This window comes from Hippichthys cyanospilos, chromosome 3 (assembly GCF_059441005.1).
Source record: "Hippichthys cyanospilos isolate Australia breed blue-spotted pipefish chromosome 3, RoL_Hcya_1.0, whole genome shotgun sequence".
In the NCBI taxonomy this organism is placed as follows: Eukaryota; Metazoa; Chordata; class Actinopteri; order Syngnathiformes; family Syngnathidae; genus Hippichthys; species Hippichthys cyanospilos.
The window spans coordinates 7,690,586-7,713,989 of NC_142371.1; the positions used below are offsets into that span (position 1 = coordinate 7,690,586).

Consider the following 23,404-nt stretch of genomic DNA (forward strand, 5'->3'; position numbering starts at 1 on the left):
TGTTGGATGGGAGATGCCTGTACACAGCCATTTTTAGGTATTTCATGAGATTCAAGTCTAACTGACTGGGCCACATTAGGATACTCACAGAGCGTTTCTGAAGCCAATCCTTTTAGATCTTGGCTATCTGCTTTTCCTACTGGAAAATGAACCCTTCGAGCCAGTTTTAAAGCAATAGCCTCCAGGATTTCTCTGTGCATTACTTCATTAATTTTCCCTTCTATCCCAACTATTCTGCCAGTCCCCATAGCATGATGCTGCCACCACCATGCTTCACAATAGGGATGGTGTTAGCCTGGTAATGAGCGGTGCCCGTGTTCCTCCAAACATGATGCCTGACATTCAGTCCAAAGAATTCATCCTTGGTCTTGTCAGAAGACAGAATTTTGTTTCTCATGGTCTCAAATTCATTCAGGTGCCTTTTTGGAAATTTCAGACGAACTGCCATGTACCTTTTACTAAGTAATGGCTTTCATCTGTCCACTCAACCATACAGGCCTGATTGGTGGAGTACTGCTGAGATAGTTGTCCTGGAAGGTTTTCTTCTCTACACAGAGGAATGCTAGAACTCTGACATGGATGGCATGGCATTGGATTCTTGGTCATCTTTCTGACTAAGGCCATTCTCCCCCGATTCTTCAGTTCAGACGGCCAGCTCATGGTGGAGTCCTGACAGTTCCAAACATTTTCCGTTTACGAATAATGGAGGACACTCTGCTCATTGAGACATTCAAGTCAGCAGAATTTTTTTCTGTATCTTTCCCTAGATTTGTGCCTCAAGACTTTCATGTCTCACAGATCTACAGACAATTTGCTTTGAATTCATACTGGGTGTAGAGGCCAAATGCAACTTCTCACATGTAGCCTTGGGGTGGCGCTGTGCTTTACATAAGTGCCAGGGTCATGGGAAGGATGGGGGAGGATTGACGCAGAAGGGCCAATGGTTTTGACCGCAGGTATGTTGGGAATTCAAATGCTGTGTGGAAAATTTGGTAGTTTGGACAATATTCAATTATGGTTTATGTTTTTGAATACGCAGATATGGATGCCATATTCACCTGCTGGTGAAAATAAATCAACTGACATAAAAGAAAGAGCAGGTGTCAAGTTGTCATTGTTAAGTGCACACAACAAATGTTTCAGCCGGGTCCATCTACTGGTTCAATCCTCGAGAGCTCTGGATAGAACAGAGGCTCCTTTACTAGGTGTGTAGGCTCTGAAATGTATGGTCAACTATGGGACCTTATATAGACAAGTATATGCTTTTCCAAATCATGTCCAATCAACTAAATATCCCGCAGGCGGACTCAAATTGAGCTGTAGAAAATCTCAAGGATAATCAGTGGAAAAGGGTTGCTCAATTTTGAGGTTCATGGCAAAGGCTGAGAATGCTTATCTAAATGTGATTTTGTAGTCTTCTTTTTTAATAAATTAACAAAAATGAAAAATATATATACAATGGGCTACTGTGTGAAGAGGGTTGAGGTAAGCCATGAATTTAACACAACTTGGAATGTGGATGTAAAATGACAAAACATGGGAGAAGTGAAGCACTGTGAATAATTTCACTGTATGCAGCTAACAGAGCCAACTTGGGCTTCCATCGTGGGCATTCGATGTGGTAATATTTTTGGAATTTAAAATTTAAACAACATTTACACAGGTACAGTTTAATTTATGTCAAAACAGCTGACAATATGTGTGTTTGATCTCCAAAAACTGATATAAGTTATATGATGAAGGGCCATGGGGGTAATATCATTTTGCTGTTTTAGTTACCAGTAATTACACTTAATGATCCATCACTTATGCCATAATGCATACTCACATCACTGGGCTTCAGTCCTCCTTTCTGCAAGTTTCCCCATGTTTATTGGTTGTTGGACGTTCAATATTCAAAGCGATTATATACTTCCCAGTAAAATAACAACAACAAAAACAACAACTATAGTTTTGCAGCCCTAAGTCTTTCGACAATACTCAATATACCGGTAATTTAAAAAATATGTTACATAAAGTAAAATCACTTCCTTTTTTTGGTCCTCCATGTATTCCAGTATAGCATTTTCCCTTAAATTGCATGAAATTAATAGATATTTTCTATGATTTTTTTTTTTGTTTGTTTTTTGTTTTTTGCAATTGGCTGGTGACCAGTTCAGGGTGTCCCCCGCCAATTGCCAGAAGATGGCTGGGATAAGCTGGATCTTTAAGTAAGGTCTGTTTTGGGGACAATCACTACTGATCTATACAGACTCTTCTTTTCTAAACTTGAATAATATTCTTAAATGTTGTTTGTTTATTGTTTTACTCATTCTATTCCTTTATACTTGTGGGGTATCTTGGAAAAAATCATTGCAAAAAATAAGAATCATCATGACAAAAATAGACATGTGATTTTTAATGCCTTTTTTTTTGTTCAAGGTCTAATTCGATTGCAAGAACTTATAAAGGCCCCATCACGATACAACATCCGATTAAAGATCAGGCAGCTTCCTGCAGAGACCAAAGATGCCAAACCACTGTTAAAGGAAATGAAGAGAGGGAAGGAGTTTCACATCATCTTTGACTGTGGACATGAAATGGCTGCTGGGATTCTAAAACAGGTATGTATAGTGGTTATTTGGCTCTGGGATGTGTCATAAAGTCCGTTATTTCTTGACATTGGGGCAGTATAGCAACAAAGTAATTGCACTATGGATAAAATGTTTTGGGTCCAATAAAAGGTGTAAGCATGTATTAGGTAGATAACCTACCTTTGAAACCCAGGACCAGTGATAATTAGCATTGAAGAAGAGCGATGTGGGTGTCCTTCCAGATCTTCATGTAGCACCAGAGAGTGATTGTGATTCCAGAGGTGGGAAAGTTAAACACCCAGCCAACAAGGAAGCTAGAAAAAAACAATTCTCTGTACTGCAAAATTTAGTGAGCATTTGTTTTTGTGTCTACCTTAGACCCAATTTGAATTATGTGGTTCCTATTGTTAATCGCTTCACTTAGTTAAATAATTAAAACTGCCATAATAGACGGCACTCACCTAAACCTTATAAATGTTTACTTCATATAATGGCCTAAGAAGAGAGAAACACGTCTCAGGCGGTCTCACAGTCTGGGAAATGCCAAAGCTGAAATACAGTTGTGCTCATAATTTTACACACCCTGGCGGAATTTATTCTTTCTTGGCCAATTTTCAAACAATATGAATGATGAGAAAAAAAAAAAAACATTCTTTCACACATGGTTAGTGCTTGGCTGAAGCCATTTATAATGTAACTGCTGTTTACTCTTTAAATCATGCTGCAATGATGGCTTTGGCATTTGATCTAATTGGTCAAATGATGAGGCCTGCTGTGTTTCGATGCTGTAGATACTATAGATAGATCTAATCCGTCACCTTTATTGCTTCACGAAATGCATTGTGATGAGTTTCACTTTTAAAAAGTGTTGATTTTTTTCCTGCTTGCAGGACTGATAAAATATTAAAAAGTGACAAATGATTCATTCCCAATGCACTGTTTCTCTCCCAGGGGTTTTAATCAGTGCCAAACTGTTAAATTGCTAGAGAAGGTCAAGGACTCTTTCCATTAACAATGCCTCAGGAGGAGGGCTGGGCTAGGCTTGATAGTAGAAAATAATGGAGATAATTTATTTAAAAACTCTACACCCCCGATCAAAAATGACATCAAACTTGAATTAAATGGTGAATGGGAAAGACGTATACAAGTGTCCAAATTATTTTATGTTTTTTAAGAGCATTTTTGTCACATTATTTTGAGGAGCCATTTCTACCCAACCCAAGCAGTCAAGGGGTGACCATGCAAACACAGGAGGCCTTCTCAAATCTCCATCCTGGTATTCCGTAAAAGACATTCTTTTTTTTCTTTCAATGGTACATGAACGAAGAGATTCCGTGGCGACTGCTTTGAGTTCAGGAGACAAGACAATTGATGGCTGAACAACTCTGGCTGCTGACCTTGATCCATAGGAAGCTGAATGAAGTCATTGAGACCCCTTTTTGATGATACAGACAACATCAAAATGGCTATGATGATCAGCTACATATTTTCATTATCTGCTTTTAATCATTGTTGTGGCTTTTATCATACTTCATAACTGGTTTTGAAAAGTGCTATGGAAATTGAGGATAAATATGTAAGCGACCAATTTGGTGTCCCTGATAAATTTAAGTGCGAGAATAATGACTCATTTCAACAGCGGTTCTTGTAGATATACCCACATCCCTTGACTGAGATATCATGTTGAAAGATGTTGACAGCCAATGAGCTACTATTGGAATACTAACTGGTTTTCAGTGCTGCAGGTTCCCTCAAGGTTTCCCACCAGATACACACCTCCATTAGCCCTTCCTCACTGTTTAATCGTGCTCCATACAATACTAATCTCTGATACCTATTGATTTTGTGAGTTTTAGCATGGCAGGCAGGACCCTGACACCAGATTACAGCCCCACGCAGTCGAATGAATTGGAACCTGGCCAGAATATACATACGCACACGCACGCGCGCACACACACTGAATGATAATGGATTTATAGAGAACCAGTGATTCTACTTTGGATTCTCATTTCCAAGGTGCTTTTAATGATAAATTGCCTTTGTACATTTATAAGAGTGAGCTCAGACAGAAACGGATTGTTCCTTCTTGGATGGTCTCAATGTTTCAACCACGAGGCACATTTAACTGCCACGGGGTGAGGGGCGCAAGTGACAATGTGACAAATTGAGAGTTTACTCTCAGATTCAGACACCTTAAGCAATTTGAAGGCAGAGGCAAGGAAAAACTCTCAGAACTGGCAGTCAAGACCTATACATACAGCACAAAAACAGCACAGCATTTTCTTTTTACTTCTTGAAGAAAGAACAAGACGAAATTGAAGACTTCCGAAGCTGAAAATTGTTATCTTGGGTAAACTGACTAATCTATGTAAAAAGATAAAACCTACAAGTTTAAATAATAGGCGCTGTTTTTCACAACAAAGTATGATTTTCAAATTTAAGAATAGTTGATTCTATAACTATAATTTGGGGGTGCGGGGTGGAGGGGTTTTATTAAAATTTTGAGCATGTTTCTGAATCACCCAGCCCTGCAGCTAACAGCCACCTTAGTATTTATAGCACAGGTGTTAAACCCAAGGCTGCAGGCCAGATATTGTCTGCAACATCATCAAATGCGGCCTGTGACGAAAGCATATTATGTCATCTTCATGACGTATGCTAAAATGTGTACCTAAATTGCATGTTTTGTTTTGGGAGACGTTTTTGTGTACAAATAACCTACCATAGTATGAACACGATGAGTAAAATATAGAAAACTGGGTAACACTAAGTTTCCTTCTATTTTGTTTTTTTAAATCTTGTAATGTGTTAATCTAGTCTGTCAATCAAAAAATCAATCAATCAGAACTTTAACTGTAGTCAAACCTCTGGTGAGTATGCTCACGTTCTTATGAGGATCACAAGCCACTCTAAATATGTCCTAAGGGTCATAACATGGCACAGACCCTCAATTTCTTCTCATGCTTTCTCTTTCTTTTTTCTTGGGGGGGATTAAAGCTTTTAGGTCAATTTGAAGCGTTATTTCGACTCTAAAATTTGGTGTTTTCCAAGACACATTTTTCCGCGTTGAGTTGTGCTTTTGGGTATATGGCCATGTTTTTCCATGGATAAACTGAACCTGAGAGACTGTTGGAGAGTTTTATATGACGCAAATAAAACAAACATAATTCCTTTACTGCCTCTATGGATTTAACAATATCTACACATTCTTTTTTTGTTGGGGGGGGGGGGGGGGGGGGCCTTTGGAGCTGCGCTAACTGTACTTGCAGTGTTTTATAACGTGAGAAGAATAAGACAACATTGACAACAATTTATTACAACAATACTACTCAACTTGAATCAAAATTATATCCTACTAATAACAATGGTTGAAACTTACAAAAGTATTCTATCTTTTCTTTTCCCTCGAACATACTGGTCCACTGCAGTTATTTGACATTTGCTGGCATTTTGTATCCTTGTTCATTTCTAGCTTTGCTTTCGCTTCCAGCAGTGAAGAAGAATATCGGCCTCATATTCATGATATACAGCCAATGTAATAAAAATATGTGTCTGCCTCTTTATTTTTGTATGGCTTATCTCTTGAGATATTTCACTCTGTCCTTCTTTCAACATCTTAGGCTCTGGCAATGGGGATGATGACAGAATACTATCACTATATATTTACCACACTGGTAAGTAAAACACTACATTATAAAGACACGATGTACTGGAGTATACCCAAAGCAAGACAGTATGCCACATAATGTGTCTGTCCTCTAGCAATGAAATTATTTTCCATTTCACTATTATATTTATCATTGAAAATAGGTATATAATTATAATATAAAATATATGAAATATAAAAAAGATGATGTAAGTGCTTTCTACCTAACTGTTATTAAAAAATAATAGTTTGTCTTCATCTGGGTCCTCATGCATTGATTGCTCATCATAGCTGACTGCTCACATTGATTCAACTCATAGCTGCTTTTTGTCATTTGAATGGGTGTTTTGTCCACTTTGTCCAATTTTTTGTCCATGACTTACGTATACCTCATTAGAGTAGCATATATAGTAGGTAATTAAATTAAATTTATATATATATATATATATATATATATATATATATATATATATATAGCTTAATACCCTTGATACCCTTTCAATTATTTTTCTACTCACTGTTCATCGTAAGATGTAGGCCCTGGTGGGTATGATGTCAACTGGGCCTGAGCGATTGTGTCAATTTATTGGTACATCATTGATAATCAGCACTCCACAAGTTAAAGTGACTCCTGGCATTTTTATTGGAAAACAACATTTTGGAGCACCATATTATACATTTAATATTATCTATATTTTTTATTACTCCATAAACTGCATAATATGGTTATGGGAAAAGTGGATACCATGGCTGCTCTAAGTAATGATAAGAAGGAAATCTCCATATACCTGGTGAAAGCAGGTCATGATTCGAGGATTCATGATTGAGATCTTTTGTCCATGATATTACTTTTTAATTGTTTTCATCAATACCTTCATTGCTTGTTTTTATAAATGCTTCATTATTTAACACATGATATTTCTTGCTTTCTTTGTCCTCAGGATCTATTTGCCCTTGACCTGGAGCCATACCGGTACAGTGGTGTAAACATGACTGGCTTTAGGATTCTCAACACTGAGAACAGCCAGGTGGCTTCCATTATAGAGAAGTGGTCTATGGAACGACTGCAGGCTCCACCTAAACCTGACTCTGGTCTATTGGATGGCTTCATGACAGTAGGTTTTATCAACAATGTTTCTGAACATGACAGGGTTGTTTCTGTAAACATTCCAATCGCCAGAATGCGGCTGGGATAGGATGGATCTAACGTTGGACTCAAATGCTGTAGAACAAAGTGAAACGCTGTGATTGGCCGGCGACCATTTCCAGGTGTAGCCAAAATCAGCCGACCAAAACCAAAGTTAGCCCAGGAAAAGCTTTAGCACACCTGTGATTTTAGAGAGTATGAGCGGTGGAGTGAATTAATAAATAATATTTAGGTGTAAACTACAAAAGCATTTCTTCCATCATTTCCCAATGGTCCAGTGAATTTAGTGGAACCCTCTGGTGCCCATGTTGTGAGTACCAGATGTGAAAAGGGAAACATGTTGTTACTGTGATGTAAAAGTTGTCTGATCAGAGTATGCAGCCGGCAATAAACCAAACTGTGCCTCATGCTTCTTTCATACCACACTTGTCTGGGAACTCAGCCAAAAACATCAACCCTGGATAGACAGGGCATCGAATACAAATAGAAGCGCTGGAAGCTGAATAGATAACATTAAGAAGGACTCTGGGTGGATAAAAGTGAGACAAAGTTAAAAGGTCTTTTTTTTTTTTTTTTTTTTAGTCCCAGAAGAACTGTTATAGACTTGACTTGATGTAGCATCTTTTTGTTATTCCTCTTGTGACACACTGGAAGTGGGAGCAGTAATAGCCCGGGTGATTCATAACTATTCCAGCCCTATGTTTTTCTTCTTTCTAAAATAGCATGTTCATGTAGAATCATGTTTTGAGCTTTGTTGTTCAGTTGAAGTGTCTTTTATCGCACTCATGGCAAAATCGATGTTGTTTTCCTCACAAGACTTGAACTGGACTTTGTGTTCTAACTACTGTATATGACATGTATGAAGTCCATGCTTTCTCAGCGCCCAGGGTTGCCAAGCAGTTACCAAGTAAATGACTTCCAGGTGTATCAGTAGAGTGATGTAGATGTGACACATAACTACATGTATTTAATATTTCATCTGCCCCATGTTCTGTCTGTCAACTGTTGAAAGGAATGGGGAGAAGATGAATGTGTAAGAAGACTGTTCCATGACCCTGCCCATCAGTGAATTAGTGGTGTGTGGGTTCAAAAATGGGGGTTGATTCATTACACAAAAGGCATTCTTCCAGGACTTAATGCCTTTTGACAGGGTGCAAGGTTATGTACAGGTCTGATTAACGGTCAACTGTTAACATAACATGATAGTGAGCAGTGCTTGCATTGGTTCTTTGGTCTTCCACTGACTTGCAATGAAATCTTAAAAAAGTTAAAAAAAAAAAAAGAAAGATGTATGGACAGCTTCAGCTGTTGTTATTGTGTAAATGACAGTAAAGAAATGGTTGAAATGTCTTTAAATGGAACAAAGGCAACTACGCTCTTCAGGTAAGTTTTGGAAAAGCTATTGGGCTAAGGTCCATAATCTGTAGTTTTTTTTTTTTTTAACACTTTCACGATTGACTGATTTTCCCATCAAGAATTCTTGAACACCCACCATGCTTAACCTGGAAATGTGTGCGCAAAGAGACATGACCCAATGAAGTGTGTGACTAATACTTGTATCGCTGAGTCTTCATGAAAAGTGAGAATTCCTCAGCCATTCATCCAGATATTTAGTTTTTCAACCCTATCACTCACATTGAGACAATGCATCCCACAGCTTTTCCAAAAAATTGCAGTGGGTATAGGAATCAAAGCAATAACATAAAATGACATCCCAGTGATTCATTACACACTTACTTTATCTACAGATTCTAGTGGCGATTAGCAAATTTTCCATGCACGATGCCTGTGTCAACAATGTTGGTTGTGTTGTACAATTTCTCAAGAATTAACCATCTAGTAATAAGGAAATATATTCATAATATGCCCCATATATGTCAATACTTTAAGTGTATTTGCTGTAATAAATAATGTTCCACCAATTAAAGTGTTTCAAATGAACCCAGTGGGATATATAATTATAAAATACCGATGGGACAAAAAAATCCCAGGGCCTGTCACCTAACCTATGTGAGTGGGATTTTTTTTTTAAATAATTTCAAAGTATCCTGGACATGTAATCAAGTAATATATGCCATACGTTTTATTTTTCCCAAAAAAATAATCGGTAGTGAAGGGGTTGAATGTGAAATTAAATTGTGTTGTCGACAGGCTATTTTGAAGGAGATTTCTTTTTGCGTTCTAAAATATAAGCCATTTGATTAGAAGAATGTGCTCATGAATCTTGATTAGGTTGCCATGCAACACATCGTGCCACATAAAATCAAATAATAACAAATGAATAAAAATCCCAGCGCCATTGAAATGACTTGTGATCCCGGTTTTCAACTCCAAGCTACCATGAGTATGCGCACATCTTCCTTACAGGTGACAAAAGCATCTGTTAGGATCTGAAGATTTGACTGTGGACTTTTGGTCCAAAAAACACAGTATTTGCAATTACATTGAAAATTGATGTAGCTTCAAAGAAACATCTTGGCATCACTGTAATTTCTGCAGGTGCCTCTTTTTCCCTCATTTTTTTGGATGGAACACAGCATCAACCTCTCATGTCCAAGCATATGGACTGACCTTTTAGACATCAAGGTCATCTTGTTCGTTTTTGCCACTCAGAATCACACTTGGTATTCAGACCAATGCATTGCTCCTCTGTCCTTTCTATCCACACATTACCATAAAAATACTATACCTGTGGGTACAGTTAAATGGGACACCGAAGGAAAGCTATTTCCTTTTGACAGGTATCATTTCAAGTCTGATCCAAACAGAGTTATGAGAAAATTCCAACACTTTCCAGGATTCATATTTTCACAGAATCACTCAAATAGACGTATGGTGAGCGCCAGGAAAGGATGAAATGAATCATATTAGAAAATATGTTTCCAAACAGAAAAAATCCAGCTGAAGGCTGGCAGCCAAAATATGTTTACACTTTAGAGTTATTGAATGTGCGCCAATAACTCTACTTGCGTTCGATTAACAACTGAATGCGCTTGGTGCCATACTTCCCACCAAACCGAGATTAACATCATCTTTGTATGATTGTATATTTGCAATGGGTAACTGCATGTTTGAATTTGCTCCTTGCAAAATGATTCCACTCCTATTTTTGAATAGGTATTAGAAATTCAACAACCTACATATTTCATGCAACCTGCCATGTTATTTTCAAACTCAATATTTTCACAGAGATGCATTTGTTTCTTTTTGACTTTGTTTGTTTGTTCGACTACACTAAATGTTACTGAAAAGGCTGTGTACTTTAGTGTGAAGTGCTATTAAGCAATACCACATGGCTGTTGAATTGATGGATGGATTTTCTTCTCTACCCTGCCTGGTCCTCTTTCAAACTGTCAGTCATTCCTTTTCACTGGAGGACTCCATGAATGACAGAACCGACGAGGAATCGTGTTCTGCACTGGTTTAAAAGGATGGATATGTCAGAGGGTTCGTGCTGACTTGATAGAAAGGTTATTTGACGCTGACCCTTGGCATTGTTTAGGTGTGAGTCAACAGGGGACACTGAAGGTGTCAAAGCTCACAGCAAAGAACAGAAGCCCACCTAGGGAGTGCTCTTCTAAATCCTACTCATGCTGCAAATGAAAATAATCTTGTTGAGTACTGTCATTTGCTGTCTCCCTGAGATGGCTTTTCTCAGCTAGCTTTAGTCCATCTGTTTCCCTGTATGCGTCAAGTTGTATCTCATAGAGTTGGATCTGCTCCTGCAATTGTCCACATGCTCGAGAATTTGAAATGGCAACTTGGCTGTGACATGTTGGTAGGGAAAATGCACCAGCAGCTGGCAGCGCATGTACAGTATAGAGGTTGGCAGGGCAAAGCTAGCAAAGGCATCAAACAGTTCTAGCGACTCTCTGTCCTAGTCTTACATTGTATTTGTGCAGATTATTATTAATGATCACAATGGTGATCGGAAGAATCATTGCAACAAAAATACATTTGTAGTTACACAACAGTGGTATGAATGGTTCCTCAATGTTCAGCTAGGAATCAGTACAGGCTCGCGTTCAGTCAGCACATTCACTTATTGAACAACGGTTGCTCTTTTGAAAATGACTTAACATAGACTTTATAACACTGCTTTCCTACAATATTATCACAAGACTGCTGCCACACCGCCAATTAAGCTCCACTAAAGATAGACATGTACCTGTAAATGGGTTCATTCATAAAGCAGTATTCTATCTACTGTCGTGCTATTGATTTATTAATGTGAGCTACATCACTTCACATAACGATGGTACTGGATGATGGAATCACACACTGATGACTTCAAGAAAAACTGGGCCTTGTTTATTGTATTATTATATTTCCTGTCTCTCCAGATGTCTCTCTCCCTTTCTCACTTTCCACATATACAATGGGTGTATAAAAGGTTTTAAGCATTGTGTATAAGAAATGTTGATGCATGTCCCAAGCAAAGGAGTTCCTCTAGTAGGGCCAGTGTTCTGCCCTTGGGGAGAACTATTTTGAAAAATAAATTTGTCAAAGCCTTTTATCCCTTTTAGTTGTTCTGATGCTTAAAACTTTTCATACACCCCTTGTGTGTGATATATATATATATATATATATATATATATATATATATATATATATATATATATATATATATATATATATATATATATATATATATATACACGCACACAAAACAGATCCTGTAATGCTCATGTTTGTAGTTGTACAAGGCTATGAAGGTTTTATAGGGGATTATTTTCTCTGCTCATTATCTGCTTGCTGGGAAAAACTCATCAGATTCACTTGAGTGTTAAGACTATTAGTTCTACTGACAGTGTGTCTAATTCACGGGACAGTGGATTCTGTTACAAAAGCAATACGGCAAAGCTCTGCTTGCTGTCATGTTTGCAGTCCATTCAAGGCTGGCCATTACTGTGCTTGACAGATCAGCAGTCTTTTTAATTAGTAAAACTCTGCTTAGAGAATTAACTAGTTGATGTTGTTTTGAGATTAGATACAATGATAATGCACTGGGTGTCACTTTTGTTTCCTTGTATTCAGCGGGGGGTCCCTGGTTTAGGGCTCATATACAAGAATGTACAGATGAACTACAGCACACTTGTCGGATCGACATATCGGTTGCAGATAAAGATTGTGTTGGCTGGGCCCTGAGCAGTTTGAGCACCGTTTACGTTGTTAAGGCCAAAGGCTATTTCTCTTGACGTCCGAACCAACTTGGAAGTAAAACATGCATACAAGTTTTCCATTTACTAACGTGTTTATATGCATTATTTTGTCCTACTCTGTATTATAGTCATGTACTTTGCTTTGAAGATATCCTTCACTGGTTGTCAGATTAATTCAACACAGTGAAGGAAAAACAAGAGCTACAATCACTTTCCGTGATCATCTATCAGTCCGCTCAGTCACTTTAAAAGCTATACTGCTTGATGACTTTCCTCATCAGTTGAGACATTAAAGAAGCCTGTAAATTAATGAGTTCATCCCTGAGTGAGTGTAAAGCTGCAACAGAGACTCTGGGTCTCTTTGGCCATCTTAAGTAATCAAGAGACATCCTGATGTGAGATACCGTTTTGCTGCAGGAGACAATGTGATGTACAACCCGGTTGACATTGCAAAGTTAAAGGGGCCTACAAAACGGTGAAAGTGAAGCAGCAATGGCAGAGGAGAAAACACAAATTGTAGAAAAGTTTGTTAGGCATAGTTGGGGGTAGAAAAAAAACTGATCAAAAGGCCAGGAGGTCAGCTGGAAATGGCAAACTGAGAGCTACAAGGACTAGTGCTGGGTATTTGTGTCTTTGTGTCTAAAGTGTATTGCGATATATTGCGATACAACAAAGGTGTATTGTGATATATATTGTGATATACTGGGCAATGTTTGTAAACAAATCTTTGGCAGATACCCATGTATATTAAAAACGATTGGAAAAAAACTGAAGTAAATTGTTAGAAGACTAATTCTATTCATTCTTTTTCAGAAGCCATACATCATTGATGTCTTTTAGCACACATTAAACATTCTTTTTCAAAATAAGCAGCATGTCCACATTTTTTAATTTCAAGCATGCCTTTGACTGTGTTAATTTGTCCTCAGCAGGTGAGAATACTCTTTCAGATGATGTGGTAGGAATACAGAGGTAGCGCTTTTCGACACGTGCCGCTCAATGCGCACCACTTCCTACTCTTCTTTTTCTGCCATTTTTGCTCTTCACCTGTAAACAAAACAGATCTGTAACACAGTGAAACCTTGAGATATGCCTGCTTCTGTACAGTTTTTTCTTCATATTATGAAAATGACTTAGCATATAAAAGAAACAAAAATCTCAGAATTCCCATTTGAGATAATCGCAACATGAAATTCTACTTAATATGGCCGCTCGGATATTATTGTGCTTCTTGGGAACACCTACAGGAGCTTGCTATGGAAGATTTGAACACTGTACTGAAGCCTGAGAAATGATTCCAGCGGCAGAAATGCTATCTTCGTATCATAAAGTTTTCTTTTTCTGCTGCTTGCGCTCCTCCTCTGCCGTCACTTCTGCTTTAGAACATGGCTTCACTCGAAAGATAATGTAGCGTGACATTTAATGTGGTGTTTTTGAAGTACTTGGTGTTATTTACATGTAAAACACGATTCATAATATGACAACAATCATTATACCAAAGCCACTCCGGAGCCAATTGTTACAAAAAAAACAACAACAAAAAAAACAAAACTAAATAGTACAAAAATAAGGCGTTTCAAAACCGATCCCGGATATGTTGGAAACTGAATGTTGTATTGCAATATGCATATATGCACATCGTATGGCAATATATTGGTATATCAATATGATCACCCAGCACTACCGGTGACATTGAATTTATAACTGAAAACAACAACCGTTTAACACTCCATTGGTTTTTCTGGATTCCCGGGTTCATCTTTGCACTGAAATTTTCACTACTTTTCTTGTGTTTTATAATACAGTATATATCCCTCAAACCTCCACACGTACACATATATTTGTACAACGCCATATCCTAACAAACAGGGCTTCCAGCACAATGTTTTACGCCCAGCAGGTGACTGATAAGAAGTAAGGCAGGAGGAGGATCTGGTTGGAGTCCAAATAACAACAATCGAACACCCACACTTGGTAGATACAGTAATTGACCACAATGAACTCAACAGGAGGCTCTATCAACAGATTTTTATTTTTTTTTTTAAAGATCAGGCAAAATATGGTATGAATATGACCTCAACAATTCCAGTAAACATTGCCCTGCTACAATAGCAGCTGTTCAATGGAGGCATACTGTATGTGCAGGAAAAAAATCAGGAGGCCGGTTAATAGCATAGCAGGACAGCGGCACTGACACTAATTTTGAATGAGGTATAGCTTTGGCCTGCTTTTTGAATGTTTGACAAACACAAGTTGAAGGGCAATTAAAGGTCTGATTTCCTCCACCAAGAAGGTGAAAGTCACATCCTCCCTGCTTGTAAAGCTACAATTTAATTTTATCTCTGTGATTACTTATTATCACAGGGACCCTAAGGCTAATTGTTGCTTTGTCTAGCTCTGTCTGTTTTCTGCCTAGCTGATAGTGGCAAAAAATGAGCTGCTCTATCAGTTCCTTCTACTTTCGAACTGTTCATTCAAACTGCCTCATCAGTATCACAGCATGTCTTTGAAATGCATGTGATTAAGTAATTACGATGCATACACTCCTCTTGACGTATTGAAATCGTGATGGCAATTAGTTTATTTTTGCTCTAGACTTACAACTTTTGGATTTGTCTTCAAAAGAAAAACGTGAGACAAGATCTCAACATTTCAGGTTTTGCTTCTAGGTATTTTGCCAGATACATAAGATAGCATAACGAAAACGTCATTTTTATTTTAGGTGATCAAAAGTATAATGACAGATAAACTCATAATAGGTTCAAATGATTTTGGTTGAAGAATATATATGTGTCGTGTTTTTACGAAAGCCAGCATATGTCGGGATGTTAGTTTTCTTAGGGAACAGTGACCAGCATTGTAGTGACGTAAGCAGTGACGCGTGTAGTGACGTAGGAGCGTGTTGCCCCTTGTAGACACGCGCTCACACTGACCACCATGTTTGAGGTGTCGTAAGGTGAAAAAAATGGCGTAAAGAGGGGACAAAAAAATGTAACGGTCCAAGTCGTAAGGTGAAAAAAAGCGTAAGGCAGGGACATTGTAAACCGGGTTTCCACTTTTTAATTAAATGAAACTAACATTTCACAGAGGATGGCGTCAAAACATTCTGTTCGATTAGCGCGGCTGGTAAACCCGCGTATGGAAATACGTCATCGGCGAAACCAAAGTACCTTTATTGGAAAAACCTTTCTTTTACACAAAAAAAAAACAAAAAACATACAGAATAAACATGGTGATAAAATTACAATTCAAATGATTAAAGTCAGTTAAAAAATCACAATTCAAATAATTAAACTGCCATTTAAAGGGTTAAAATGTGAATTTCGGATGGTTGAGTGAGTCAATTTTTTTACATTGCTGTTCGATTATGTGTCTGCATGTTGACCACAAAGGTGTCCAAGTGGTCAATCTGAAATTTCTTCAGAACTTACAAAGATTCACAAATAATGCCAATGCTTGGGCATGGTGTTTACATTGGGTTGTTTTCTCTTTTATATATCTTGTCTTGAATCGCATCAGCGCTTGTCTATTGTGTCCCGATTTCTCTGAAGTATCACAGTACAATGCTCATATCAAGCTTGTTGTTAATGGCTTTTAGCTATTCTCAAGCTGTCATCTGTGTTACTGTCATTGGCAAGCAGCAGTCATCTTCAGGTCTCATTTCCTGGCATCATTTTAGGGACATATACGCTGATGGGGTGTGGAGAGAGACATATCGTCATTACAAAGGAAAGCCAGCCATCGTAATGATTCAATTTTACACAGTCTGTTTCCTCGCCTTTTGAGGCACATTGCTGTCACACAAGGTTGCAAAAAAGATGGTGAAAGTGCTTGTTTCCTTTGATGTCAGGTTCCACATTCTTATTTTGACCACCTTTATAAATTCTTTAAACAACCCAAAGTATATTAACATTTATCTTATGTATTTACTTTTTAAAAATCTATGACGTACATGTTCACTAGAACTAAGTGAGAAAAATCGTTCCTAGGGAAAAACAGTTGGTTCCAAGGAGAGAAATGCCATAATCCTAGCAGCAGTCTTTAATGCAAATAAACAAAAGCCCTCAAGGCTGTCATCTGTGCTCCAATCTAACAGTCTGTTCCTTTCTTATCACAGCCTTGAAAGATTGTACATTTGTTGTCTTTGTCTCTGAACAAATAGTTCAAATGTCACCTCTTTTGGTGAGATGTTGTGCCAGGGTGGGACATGGGCCAAATAAGACATGACAAGATCAACGTTATACAATAGTTTCTTTTTTTTTTTCCATTTGACTGCCAAATGTTGTGAGACTGATGGATCATATGATTTTCAAAGGTGTTGCTTTGAATTAAAGATTGTTTTTAATTTTACTCTATGTACTTGCATACATTTTTTTCATGTGTAATCTAGCACAGTAAATAAGGGAATCATGCAGTTCAACTACTGTAGTTTTATTCAAGAATATGTATTAACGATCAAATTTGTTAGACGGTTTAAAAATATTTGTTTTAGTAAACGTTTTGTGTTTGGGTGGGGAAAAAATATAACAACAGGCTAGTTTGTCTGAGCATATTGCACTTTAGATAGTACCATGCAATAATGTTAATGATAAGAGTGTTTGTCCTTTCCCGTAGCTTGTTGGATATATAGTTTAATTTCTAATTTCTTTTTCACTCGACCAATTTGATATTTTGAACAGTTTTAATATTATCTGACCCAACGGGCATCGAGATTTCTTTCACGCTCAGGATCCATTTAAGTATTCTTTTGCTCATTCCATTCATGAAGTGAACTCTATACGAACTTGTGAACTTCATTCAGATTTGTTTTTTTTTTTTCAACATGACACCACAAGAATGACTAGACCACACACACACACACATTGACATATTTAAAACATGCAGATTTAATTCACCACAGAGAGTGAAATTAATACATTATCAGGAAAAAGCAATTTACCCTGTCAAATTTCCAAGCCAGCACGTTTAAAGCCAGGCATAATAATTTCCCCACATTTTTATCATGAAGTGTTCGAGTGAAGTGTCTGGCCTTAAACTCTAGAGCACCGACGCTGAAATATCATGTGGGATGAGAAGTGAAAACTGCACTTTGGTGGATGATAATGAGATGGGAGTGGGAGGGTTTCCACACTGAGTCTGGCTGGTGAAAGCAAATTTTAATCAGAGAGGCTGGTCGCAACAGCAGTGTGGCCCCTGAGGGCTCCGGGCATCACATCACATTATAACCTAGCCCAAATAGAGGCGCCAAAATGGTTGGGCCTGAAATAACAGATAACCCTGCCAAATCACATTATCATCCAACCCGCTGCGGTCTTAATCTGCCTCATCCTCCCGCACTGATGAAGCTAATGGAGGGAATAAGTGACATGCTCTTTCTTCGCTCTCTCGCTGTCACTCTTGTCACTTTCATGGTCGTGTTGCTGTCTTTTCACCTTGCGTTTTATTTTAAGACGTGAATATTATGTGTTTGTACCAATAGATGTGTGGAATTATTGCTAGCAGCGTTTTAGGTAATATTTCAGCTCATTTTATGCAGTGCATGCAAAGTTGATGCAAAAATTTAAAAAAAATCTTCAAAAACACGTTCACGTTCCTAATGGACTTAAATGTTCGTTTACGTTGACTTTTGGGGGATTAAACTTTGTAGATGTCTCCATAATACTTCTTATAGTGTGGTAGGAACACTATTCATTGTCCTTTTCAAAACAATAAATTACTATTTTTCCAAATAACAAATCTTTTACTACCAAAACATTAATTAAGAAATGATCCAAACCTGTTTTTATGGCATACTGTAATGAGTATTATGTTACTGTTATGTGAATATTCTCCAACACATCATACAGTCATTGTAAGGTGGCATGACTCAGGTTGTAGAAAGGTTGTTTGCTTACTTGGAGATGATTGTTGGCCATTGTGACCATGTCAGTGTCCTTGCGTAAGTTACTCATTCCCCAATTGCTCCGGGAGCTCCGTCATCAGTAGGTGCAGAGAAGGTCGGGTGAGGGTGAGGAGACAGCGTCAAAGGGACCTTACTATCTTGTAAGTAGAAAAGAAATAAAAACATTTGTGACTACAGTGCACGTTTAAAATCTTTTCATTTTCCCAAAACTCAACAGTGCACCTTAGAATCATGTGCAATGTATGGATCGATGTCAGCTTTTTAGTCCATCATCTTTAATTTAAATTCCTTCCTATTTACTTTGACCTCACGGTACAAAAAATGTGGTGCCCTGCAACTGACTATAAATGATTAGACAGCTAATATACTATCTTAACAGGGCTAAAACTAGACTTGAAGTTAAATTAAGTTTTGTTTGATAATAGTACTGGTTTGTTTCCCTTAATTTGCAGTAATGTGGCTTATTATCCACTGTGCCTTATAACCTCGGGAACTTCCAAAAATAGATCTGTCCATTGTAAATGCGCCTTATAATAGGGTGAGCCTTGTGGTCCAAAAAATGCAGTAAACAAGTGAAAGCCTGTTTCACAATAAATTGCGAACAAATACATCAGCAGTTATAGTTATTGCATTGTATTTTAATAGGCATCTTAATTTTTGCGCCAGGCAAGTCTAGGGTACCGTGTTTGGGAATGGGGTCCAGTGTGTCACGCCATGCTAGGTGTTCCTGTGGATAATCGGAACCGAGGGTGGGTTTTATTACATCCATCTGTGAGTAGAATTCAGAAGAAATATAAAGAAGTTTTTGTGCAGGTGGTATACACAGTTTTTGATGGATTTGATAGATTTGCACACATGATTCAGATTCTAAACTACAGCTACATTTGTGTGTTGGGTTGATGAGCTCTCATTTGATTGAAGGATAGGGAAAACTCATGGGGCAATCCCCTTTAATCATTTTTTTTAAAAAAGGAATAACACCTCTAAACTATGTGAAAGGAAACATCTATTTATTACCACGAACTGTTGCGGGGGTTAAATATAAAGTGCACCAAACGAATGGGAGCCCACAGCTTGTTTCTCTTTGACACTGTTGAGCTGTAGTTGGGGACCTCTGATCAAGGGCACAACGGCCTTCGAGTTAGCACGTCTTCCTCACACTGCAGAGCTGCACAGGGCAAATGTTCACCCCATGCCTGCATGGCTTATCTCTTGAGTAATCCCGTTCCTTCCCACATTCCAAAAACATGATAGTCGATGAATGGAGCGCACGTAAGTGTCTTAGGTGTGAATGATTGTCTATTTACACGTATGCCCTGTGATTTACAGGTGACTAATGTTCCCTGCGTGTGGATGTTTGCTCGTATTTGATTTCTTTTGTAGGTAAATTGGCAATGGATGAGAGTGCTATATAAATTTTCACCTAGGATGCCAAACTGGGTAGGTTGTTCTGTCTATGAAAGTGTTTGAAATTATAAGCGCACAAGTAGTCTTCTTGCTAAATTTGACACATTTTCTGTGATGTTTCACACAACTTCAACACAAATAACTATCAACCAGATGGAATTCAATAGCGTTTAAGAATACATATTATTTTTACCAGGCTGAAATGCGCACTGGTTAGAATCTGGGTGGCATTTGGACGCAGTGGCTTTAGAAAAATGCTAGTTTTTTTATACAACACTTAGATTCCATCTTCTGTCAGCCTCGTCTGCTTTATCATCCCAAGGAAATGCTCTGGTTTTCATTGTGGTTATCCCTCTGCTTGTCAATGTAGTCCTTGAAAGCAAACCTCAAACCTGAAACTCCTCACATGTGACTTTTTTTTTCTGTAATAATGTAACAAATGGAGTTTTGGCACCAGCAAGCCAGCAGTTTTTGCAGTCTTCCTTCACCATATGCTTCGGATTTTGCATTCTTACTGTATCGCAGATTTTTAAATAGGACAGATAACATTTTATTGCAGATGTTATGATGTTTTAAACTGTTTTGCTGTGATGATTTTTTTACAGTATGTGACCTAATCTTACTCGAACTCACATAGCAATACGTGAGAATTGCGAAGAAAGACTGAGAAAAGTGTGGAATAATTTAACACTTACAAATGAATTTATGGTCAATGTGTCTACTGAAAACAAGGACTGTCGTGCAGAACAACATGTCAACAAGCCAAAACAAGTCAATAATGTTATCTATTTATTTTCACCTTACCGTTGCCAGATAGACCGTCATCTAATATTCCCACAAACGGTCAAGGGTAGACAGAAGCAACAGTTCACTTTTAATGACTCTAATGAACAAATAACATTAACAACCCTGTTCATACACAAGCTGCAACAGCTACAACTAATACCTGGAACTCAATGCACAGACATGATAACCTGAACAAATTAACTACACATCATTTGCTCATTCCTAAATAACAACTTTCACATCATGAGGGTGGTGGGTTGCAATATATTGTAAAGTTCTGCAGAAACCTTTGCCCACTTCTTTTATATTTATTGCAAGCTCTGCTAATCGTAATTACCAAAAGACTGCATGATCCCAAGTGAACCGTTCACTGTATGCCAGAAAGATAGAGTACACAACTGCGGATCCTCATTCTGCTCGATGCAGAAGAAGGTCTGATCTCTCAAAAAATGGTTCCTACTTTTATTCTGCTCAGGGCCGTCCACCTACTGGGAGGTCAACTGCCTAACCCAGTGATTATGTGTGCCCTTACTTTCACACTTGGCTTCCACAAGAGCCAATCTAACAATACTGACCAAAAATGAAACAACATTTTTGTTTTTGTTTCCGTCAGTTAAGAAAACCATGATAATGAGGATGATGTTGACATTCGGTCTTTTGTTTATTTATTTTTATGTATTTATTTATTTTGCATGGGAAAGTCCACTTGGGACGAATGTTGGCTATTATCATTGAAGGTAGGACATTTTTTTTTTTCTTTTAATCTCGAACGGTCCGTCCAAGGTTGCAACATTAGCCACAGTCGACAGGCATTCAACGGTACTGCTCCTGTCATAAGAAAATTTTAACTTGCCTCCCTCAGTGGTAAAGAGGCTTAAGCGCTGGAGTGTCTGTAACTGTAAATACTTGATAAGTAACCTCAATTTGTTGTGGTATGGCCTTGGGGGTTGATGATATCATGTAGAGACCTCTGCTCTCGCCTCTGTACTCATTTGTAAGCATTTCATGATCTATCTTTTTGCACAAATCGAGGGCCCCATCTAAGCAGTACATAATATAATATCAAAGCTAAGAGATGCATTTGAGGTTAGCTGTGCCAAGGTAAATGTTGCCTCTGTGGCCGGTAACATGTTATGGCATCATGACAATACCTTCACGAGTGAAAAGCTTTAAGAACCAGAGAGAAATGGTTATGTGCATCCATATTATATATCGTCAAGAATTTGCAGTAAGGATTATAGCACAGACAAGCGAGGGGATTGGTAGTTGTGCTTCCTTTGTTGTTCTATTTTGTATAACATGGGCTGCTTTGTAGACAATGGTCTTTCCTGATTATTTTTTTGAAAAACATTTTATTCCAGATTAATGTTTACAGCCTATCAGAATACAAACACATTCTTGTTTTTTGTATTAAGTAGTCAAAACCCCAGGTTCCTTGATGGACTTTGGTGTTATTCTGTTTTTCATGTTAAATTGATACATTATGCCCCTTGGGGGCACTGAACCAGAAGGGACACTTGGGACAATCGTGTTAACAGAGGGATTCAAACTAGAATAGGGTGTTTCAATCTTTCAATTTTTAGCAACTTTGCACAGTTATTGGAGAGGAGTTTACCATAGTCAAAAAACAGATCAACACTATGTGAAAGAGACATTTTGTGCTGGGAGAGGAAAATATAAATCACACCAGATACTGACTGATTTGCTCATGTTCTGTGGTAGGTTGAGGCGCAACCCTAAGAAACTATAAGCCTACCTCCATGGGCATATCATTGCCTAGGGAAATCACCGGTTTGTGGAATGTGCACTTGGAGACCGTCCTCAACATACATCGTCCATATCTGTGTATGGACCTGCATCAAGACGGATATTAGCATGAAAGTCAGATCACACCATTTCACGAGCGTAGTTGCGACGTCTACGAATACACAGCCTTTTCCCTCGTAGTAAAACATATAATAACAATTTAAAATGTAATACGAGTAGTAATACCAGTCTTATAACTAATGTGTAAAACATTGCCTCTCTTGTATTTATGCTGCTGCTGAGTCTGTTTGCGCTCCTCCTTTCCTAACATCAGAGATTTTGCTGGACACATAATTCATGCACATATCAGTTCTGTAACTTGTGAACTGAGTGCACTGCTGAGAATAGCAAGAATAGCTGATGGCAGTGACTGACCTCGTCATGAGTAAGACCTCAGTAAGATCCCGAAAGACTACAAAACAGGCTCAGCTTTTAATCTCTCCAAGCAGCAGTTGCCGAGGCAGTGAGGGAGGGAAGTCACTGGGCTGCTTTGTGGAGTGGTTCAAGTGATAAACCTAGACTCGCGCACACCGTCCTCCCATACTCACTTTCATTGACTTTTTTTTTTCCTAAGCGCAGTCTCATCTCTCAAGGTGTTTATGTTCTGATCAAAAGAGCCAGAGCAGCGTGACGGCTGTTTTCTACAGGACCAGCAGAGCTTGTCTGCACCTTTCACCTACTTCAGAATCAGCCATAAAATACCCATTTTAACACATTTTATCCTTTTAACACACATGACTTGGATACAATGATTGCATTTTTGATGAAAAAAAATAAATAAATAATAGTAATAATGCCAAAGTAAGTATCTGAACTGCTGGTTTGTGGTTCCTGATAGCTTGTGTAGTGTTTGTAATAATTGTGCATGTTGCTTATTGGTCAGAAGTTTGATTTGAGATTCTCACAACAGGAAGCATAAGAAGCATTTGCATTTTTTTAAATCACAGAAGAAGGGGAACACTTGGATTATTCCGA

The 23,404-nt window shown here is 38.1% G+C and overlaps 1 protein-coding gene across 4 annotated transcripts in view; it reads left to right on the forward strand.

Moving 5' to 3' along the window:
• The window catches only part of grik2 (glutamate receptor, ionotropic, kainate 2), a 146,726-nt gene that overhangs the window by 68,417 nt on the left and 54,905 nt on the right, over positions 1-23,404 (forward strand). For all 4 annotated transcript variants that reach the window (XM_088409750.1, XM_088409749.1, XM_088409752.1 and 1 more), the window contains 3 exons: positions 2,422-2,603; positions 6,194-6,247; positions 7,161-7,334. In XM_088409750.1, the coding sequence (XP_088265876.1) occupies positions 2,422-2,603; positions 6,194-6,247; positions 7,161-7,334 (410 nt within the window). The remainder of the gene's footprint in view (positions 1-2,421; positions 2,604-6,193; positions 6,248-7,160; positions 7,335-23,404) is intronic.